This window comes from Macrobrachium rosenbergii, chromosome 51, assembly GCF_040412425.1.
Source record: "Macrobrachium rosenbergii isolate ZJJX-2024 chromosome 51, ASM4041242v1, whole genome shotgun sequence".
Taxonomy (NCBI): domain Eukaryota; kingdom Metazoa; phylum Arthropoda; class Malacostraca; order Decapoda; family Palaemonidae; genus Macrobrachium; species Macrobrachium rosenbergii.
The window spans coordinates 13692559-13700875 of NC_089791.1; the positions used below are offsets into that span (position 1 = coordinate 13692559).

Sequence of the window (8317 nt, forward strand, 5' to 3'; positions counted from 1 at the left end):
GTAATGTCATCTCGGTGTTCCTGAAGGTAGTGCTCTTGGGCCTTTGCTATTCATCATCTATACTAGCGACATATGGCAAGGTCTGGAAAACATATTGATTGCAAATGCTGTTAATGCTACTCTTCCTTAGGTCTGTGGTTGCAGAACCCTTGAATAGAGATCTGGCATGTATTCATGTGTGGAGTAGGCTTCGGGGCATGAAACTTAACCCTTCTAAAACTCCAAGTATGATAGTCGATCCACAAAACTTTTGCCTTTGTACCCCGATTTGCATGAAAATGGCATACTGTCTTAAATGTCAGATTCTTTGAAGATTTTAGGTGTAACTTTTGAGAAGCATATCCATTATATTGTTTCCTCGGTTTTTCAGAAAGTTGGTATCTCGAGGAAGTGTTCTCAAATGTGTCATATTGAAGCTATTTTATCCAAGTGTTTGAACTCTTTTCTTTTTCCTTCTTTGGAATACTGTTCTCCAGTGTCATCTTCTGGTGCTGACTTTCATCTCAGTCTTGGATAGTGTTATGTCATCAGTCAAGTTTATTTTGCCAATATGAGGCATAAATGTAGTGTGAGTGCATTACTTTTGCTGCATAAATGTACAACAACAAACATCCCTGCACTCTTCTTTACCTGTCCAAGCTGTTTTTACTAGCAACACTAGGCAAGCTGTTTTCCTGGCAACATTAGGCAAGCTGTTTTTGCACACAGTGCGCTGTCTTCTAGTATCAGGTTTAATACTACGTACTCTGTTTTATCTTAGTTATAACTAAAATGTGGGATACTTTGCCCATTGCAATTGTGGAATCTTCTGACCTCCAGATGTTAAGCAAAACTCAAATTCATTTCTGCTTCCTGCTGGTGTATCCTGAATGCAGGTGTATCAGTCTTTTTTCTATTCCCTCGTATTTATTATTTCCACCTTTTCCTAAAACCTGGTTCTCTCTACAGGTTGATTTTCCTTTGGAACCCTCTTAGGTTTTCAATCTGTTTACTCTACCCATAAGAGTTTTCAGCTGAAGATTTAAAGACAGAAAGAATACGCCTGAGTGGTGAATAAATGCAGAACAATTCAAGACCGAATATAGCTCACAATGTACAAAGTCAATGTTGGATTAAGAAAAGAATAACACTCAATAAAATCCATGTTAAAATAAAATGCAAAATTAGCCTTACTCCACTGAAATGAATACAGCTGTTTTAAAGATATAGCACCTAGCACCCACTTGGTGGCAGGCTTCCAAACCTATCTCTAGGTACAGGGTATGTGATCATAAAACTAATAAGCAATTAACTTTTTATACCAACCTGCAAAATTAAAGGTGGGGAGGTTAGGCACATATACTGGAATTATAATCAATGGTTTGATTTCTGTGTTAAAAAACCAGCAATATCAACAGCACTGCTATAAAGATACACCACATAATAGCACTGTATATACATTACTGTACTTGGTTAAAATTATGCCCTTTTGTAATGGACAAATCAATCAATTATTTGGTTCTTTTTTTATAAGAAAAAAGTGGCCTTACCTGGTTACTCTGAACATGCCAAACCTCCACAACACGTGTTTCTTTCCTAATGAGCTTAAACTTTGAGTCATCCCAGAAGACAGAGCAGCCATCTGGTCCATTGTTGTTTGGCAAAAAGAGACAAGGAGACTCTGGCTTTGGCATAAATACTCCTTTATATCCCTGACTGGCCAATACACGTTCCATAACATCATAGTGATCAACCTCCTAAAAGAGAAAAAACCACAAGGCATTGCACTTTAGAATCAGCACTTAAAGTCATCAATATAAACAATTATATAAATTATTATACAGCCATCTAAAAGCTTCCTTGATACAAACCATACATAGTTAAGTACACAATAAAAATGGGGTAGCCAGGAAAATTTTAAGAGCCCTTGGATATGCAGTACCATAGAATGTACGCTAGAGGGAGTGGTGGGTATGTTAGAAGTGAGAATAAGATTTATGAGTGGGAAAATCCAGTCAAGAGGAGTATATATGAGAGAAAATTGTTTCCTGAAAATTGGGATAGAAAAATTAACAGATAGAAATTATACATGGATGATGGTAAACAAAATGAAAGAGATGGGTATAGAGGATACAAGATAAGAAGAATCAAGGGAGGTGGGACAGAATGAACAGAAAGAGGAATGGATAGCACAAATGGAAGGAAGAGGTAAAAGTATACATGGAATGAAAAAGAGAAATCAAAGAAGAACATGACACTGAACCAAGAAGAACATGACACTGAACCAGCATCAATTACTCTGTATCAAGCTTGAGCAAATTATTTACTGCTAAACAACAAAAAATAATCTAAGGCATAAACATACACAGTATATAACAAGTGAGCTGCGTTGAGAAGAAAAAATATGGACACTTTTTACTCCAGTACAGGGAATTAAATGAAGATAAAATTATGGCAAAAAACTGCATACGATAAGAAAATATAGAGAAAATCTCAAAGGAAAATTTTTGTTTGTTGAAGAAAGAATAGAAGCATACAATATTTAGACTGAATATGGAGTGAGGAATAAAGACCAAAGTAGCACCCTTTGAAAAGGCAATATCTGCTAAGTGAACTGAAATGTGAGGTTTCACTCCCAGGTGATATGTGAAAATATTGAACAAGCATTCTGAGGGTACTACTTATGTAATACATGTCCCCTACTATACCCCAACCAACTTCTCTCAGAATATTCTAATCGATAAAATGTTGAAAACATCATTATGGTTCTTGCAAAGGTACATAACTCAATTTTCTCCAAAGTTGCGTCTATGAAACTCTAAGCTATTTTTAGGATAAAAATCATACTAAAGGTTCAGATGACAAAAAGATCACTAAGCTTTTTCTTATATGAAAGGACTCCCTTAATGAATGTCAAACAACAGGGTCTCCATCTCTCATAGGTCCAAAGTTATCACCTAAGTTGCAGGCATACATATAATTTCCCTTCATGAACATTTATGCATGATGGTTTACCTCCATGCCAAGTTCAACTAAAATGACAACACCTGTGAAAGAGATGTTGCGATGACAAGGACAACGTGACAGACACAATGAAATTCAGACAGAGGACTCTTCATGCATGTATTGCATCAGGGTCAAACTCTGTACCTATTTTGAGTACAATTCCTTCAACCATGTAGGAGTAGTTGCCATGAAATGGTCAGTGTAACCGAAATATTAATGCAGAAACAGAGTCTATAACACTTATAGCTCAGATGTTATGGCATAAGTTAAATTAAAGGCATACTATACTAATTAACTGATTTGTTATTTAAGGACATTACCTAGAGGAAGATATGGATCCAGATCCCATAAACTCTGTTCATAAATTTAACTTTGGATGTAATATTTGCTCTACACAAGATGGCAATTTCATATTTGGCATACATATTCTTTACAGAAACATTTTAATGGAGACCTTGACTATCATCTTACCATAAAAAAGCTGCCATATTGAATATTTTGTTTCACACACACATACAGACTGTTGGCAGAAAAGTGCAGGGACCATAATGGTATCTTCTTCAACATGTAATCAATAGGATGTTCTGACTACTAGTTGGTTGGGTGTCAGTACGAGTCATACATAGTTTCAACAGTATTCTGAATATGCTTATTCTGAGATTCTTTTCTACTGGTTTGGAAATAAATTTGTGAATGACAGCCATTTTAAAGAAACATTTACTGTAATGCTAAAAATTAATATAACTGAAGCAAAAATAAACTCAAGAGATATTTAGGCCAGGATGATGTCACTGCAAAGACAAAGTAAAACACAGGATAAAGGTATTGTAACATATTCTGTAACACCGATTGTAAAATATTTTGTACCTACACAGACAGAAACAAGTGATCCAACTTCTTTCTTTACCAGAATGTGAAACACTTGAGATGATTATGCCTAAAACTTCACTTTCATATATTGAAATACAAATAATTAATGAGTACAAAATTATATTTTCTCAAAAGTTTATTTAATTTCACATCTACCATGATAAGAAACTGGTACAGTACATCTAATAAATTATTTGAATAAAATGATGTAACATCTTTTATACGATGATACATTTTTAACTGTTTACACCAAGGTGTCACACTGTACTTATGAATAAATTCAAACTACAGTACAGTAACAGTTGTAGTACACGTATTGGACTTCAAGGGTCTAGTTCCCTTTAATGTGTTTTCATCTAATCCAAAGTACTGCATTTTTTATCCTTTGCCCTCTTCCCACTCAGCTTTTCAACATTTTCAGCCTGCTCCTGTTCTAAATGTTTTCATTCATTTAAGAACTACTGTAATCCTTTATGCACCAAAACGAGAATCTATATAAAGCATGAATGAAATCACTTCATAAAGAGTGACTGTTAAACAAGAGATGCTTGCTGATGGTGAAATAATACTACATTGTCATTCCCTCTTGCGTCTTCCTTCTTTAAAGGGGATACACTGTCCTTATCTTTTATAGGATTCTTGTGCCTTGCAATAGATGGATCGACCTTGTTAAGTGGAAATGGAAAAATTGTCCAATGTCAGTAGTTTTCAATGTTGTCACTGACTTTAAATTAACATTTTATCGTAAAAAGGCAAACAACACCCTCCCCCCACCACCAACCTTCCCAGCATCCCAGGTTAGGTGAGATTAGGAAAGGTCAGATTAGGAGGCATCATTATATCTTATTCTATAACTTTTATGGTACTCTACGTCAGGTTAGGTGAGGGTTCACAACGCACCATCATAGCACATACCTTTCTTTGAAGGTAGAACTAAGACAATAATTTCCCCTGACATCATGAAGAGCACTTTTCAAGTAGCAATTCAGTAAAATTGTCATGCACACAACTGTCATCCTTTCAGCTACTGCCTTATGGCACTTTACACTATGTTATCAGCTGTGACAAGTGCTGCATGTAATTTCTCAGCAGAAAGCATTTTGCACACTTGATTACAATCTATATACTGACAATCAATTACAAAATTTGTTTTCAATAGTTTATTTCCTCATGCAATTTCCATCTGTTATAATTAAATTTAAGCTTTCATAAAAGTGATTTCACTCTTTAAGTGTGCTAAGCCTCATTAAGTAACCAACAACATTTCCAATCAATTAAGTCATCATTCATCAGCCATACTTTAGCCACTTAAAATCTATGGTCCTATCAATGTCCTCAAGAAGACAAAGAATGCCAGGTGGTAAATTTTAAAATATTCATGACTTAACATTCAACAACTGTTCTGTATGACATCCTACATCTTGAACTATTTTGCCCTGACAACTGCCTTGGTACCACCTTGTCCTCTAGGCAGACTCCTTAATAATTGTTTTTCTTTATATTGGCCTTTATCTCTTTTTACAAATGATGGTGATAACTCTGGTTATCTTTGGTCTCTCAGTTTTAGTACTCATTGAAGGAGAAAACATATGAACCTCTCCATTCATTTGCGAGTAATTTTCATTTAACTTCGTTATATTTTTCTAACGCAGAGTAAAAAATACTTTAGCGTAAATTCTGAAATGAAATCTAACTTGTTCTTTCCAACAATAATGTTTATTGGCAAATTTATTCCATTTGGTTTTACAAAATTAGGGTCTTACCCATTTATTAAGCTGTCATATTTTCAAAACTAATCAGTAACTCCCATAAAATCCTCAAGATTACAATAACATGAAAACTAATGAGAGAGAGAGAGAGAGAGAGAGAGAGAGAGAGAGAGAGAGAGAGATTTACTTGTAGAATTCTCAGCCGATTATTTTATCAAGGCCTTCCCCGAAATGTAACGTAGCAAATAAAGTTTAAATATCGCACTGTATCTGGGTCACTGAAATGACCAAAGGGACTGCATCTTGGCTGATCCAGCAGTAAATCCAGGAACTGATTACACTCATGTTTAGATGTGTTTGTTGGTTGATTTGTAATGGGCGGGATGCAACCAGGGGCACTGTTCCACAGGTTAGGGGCCATGAGAGCAAACGACAAGGCACAAACAATCTTGGCCAGAGGCGTCATTTAAGATTTTTGTTTGGGGGGCAAAGATGGTTTGGCCTGCGAAGTGAGCCTAATCAGCCGAGTTTTTTTTTTATTTTAAGCTATTTTATGTGTTTTTGAAGCCACATGAGCAAGGTATTTCAGCAAAAATTATATACTCCCACTACTTTACGTTTTATCTCATCATCACTGGTAGCTAGTAGACAGACAAAGATCAAGAAATATAATATTTCAGAGAAATTTTATATATTTATGACTGCACATTTAAAAAGAAAACATGCTGTTACTTCTTGAGGTTTGGGGGTGAGGGGGCCAAGTTGAGGAGGGGGTGCAACTTGGGTCTTGGGACAAATTGAGAGTCTTGAGGGGGCAGTTGACTGCCCCAGCTCCCCCCAAATGACGCCCCTGATCTTGGCTGGGTTATGATGTAACACAGGTTGTGACTGAGATCATCTGACACCGATTATAGGACTGTGATGAAGCTCAAGGCAAACTTCCCTCTTTTAAGCAAGAGTAATGACAAAATATGAATAATGCCCAATGATTTCCTAGTTGTGTGAGACTACAGTAGTTGTGCCTACACCGGAAGCTACTCAGTTTATAGGGAAGGCCAGGAACATCATTCTTGCATTTACAGCATAACAGTAACCTAATGTCTTTCAACTGCTGTATACTGTATTCTCACTGTATATTTGAAGATCACAAGTATTATTTCAGAGATCTGGTACTCCAAACAGTGGCTTGACCAATGAATGACGTCTAAGCTGATAACATTAAGTCTTCAAAAAAAAAAACTCTTCTCAGACCAGATAAACATCAAAGTTACTGTATGTGATATGTAATATTCAATTTCCTTATCAGTTCATAATCTAACCTAACAATGAATACTTTATTTACTCTTCCGATTATCGGATATTTTACCTGAAGGCATATGATATGGGGCATATGAGTAACGATCTCTTCCAAGATCCTGTATCTTCGGGTGTTCCACTCCAAAGCCTTGGCTGGGCACATCACGAAATTGTCAGCATGTGTCCCCAATGCTGAGGGAGAGAGACAGAAAAAAAATAATTAGCACAAGTTCAGAAGGGTTTCTTTTAGGAAATTATATCCAAAACAAATTTTTAATATATACACATATCGAAGTACGTACCGCATGTATATAAGTGCTTGTATGTGAGCATACTGTATATGCACGAGTGTGAATTAATATAAACATACACACTTTATAATCTGTAAGTATGCACGTATGTATGTAAATAACAAATGGCATCAGTATTTAATATATTCTTCTTCAGGGTACATTACAAAGAGCTGTGCATATAATGTCAATATCAACATCCTCACACGTTACACTTACACATTTACATAAAAAGTACTCAGCTACGGTAATGAATTTTACACACACACACACACACACACATATATTCAATTCTTCTTCGTTTCTTTACAAATAATATTATTTGAACCATAGGTAGTTCTATGTAACATGTAAGTGAATTTTTAATGGAAAACTAACAGTACTTACATTCTTGGACCTTCAAACTACAATTACTACAAACCAAGAATGTAAGTACTGTTTTTTCCATTAAAAATTCACTGCATGTTACACACACACACACACACACACACACACACACACACATATATATATATATATATATATATATATATATATATATATATATATATATATATATATATGTGTGTGTGTGTGTGTGATAATAATGTGTGTGTGTGTGTGTGTGTGTAAAATTTAAAAGAGTAAGACATGACCAGATAAGGAATTAGGATGTAAGTATATATACATACATACATACATATATATATATATATATATATATATATATATAAATATATATATATATGTGTGTGTGTGTGTGTGTGTGTGTGTGTGTGTGTGTGTGTGTATGGACAGAAAACCGTCAGAACTAAACGGAGAGAAAAATTAGAGCAGTTCATGAAAGAATGGCTCAGAAAAGACACTCTCTTGTCTCTTTACATGAAAACAACATTATTGGAAGATGAATTTTACCGAAATATAGGATCTTTCCCAGATAGTGATCCAAAAGGTTTTCAAAGGTTCGTTATCTAGGACTAATATTTCTTCCGGGGTCATTATACGGGCTTGTACTAAACACGCCGCGAGGTCGATATGTAAAATTATCTAGGAAAAATCCGAAATATATTTAGACCTCAGATGCTGCAGTTCGTGTTAGACTTAAGAAAAAAATATGATAAAGTGGTAGTGGTGGCGGGCGGGGGAGGGTGTCTGAAAAATCAATGTTTTACAGGAAGACAGAACCTT

At 35.3% G+C, this 8317-nt stretch overlaps 1 protein-coding gene across 5 annotated transcripts in view; it reads right to left on the reverse strand.

The window, feature by feature from the left end:
- The window catches only part of LOC136833139 (nocturnin-like), a 77348-nt gene that overhangs the window by 15971 nt on the left and 53060 nt on the right, over nucleotides 1–8317 (reverse strand). For all 5 annotated transcript variants that reach the window (XM_067094820.1, XM_067094823.1, XM_067094821.1 and 2 more), the window contains 2 exons: nucleotides 6931–7052; nucleotides 1530–1736 (listed from right to left, as the gene is read on the reverse strand). In XM_067094820.1, the coding sequence (XP_066950921.1) occupies nucleotides 1530–1736; nucleotides 6931–7052 (329 nt within the window). The remainder of the gene's footprint in view (nucleotides 1–1529; nucleotides 1737–6930; nucleotides 7053–8317) is intronic.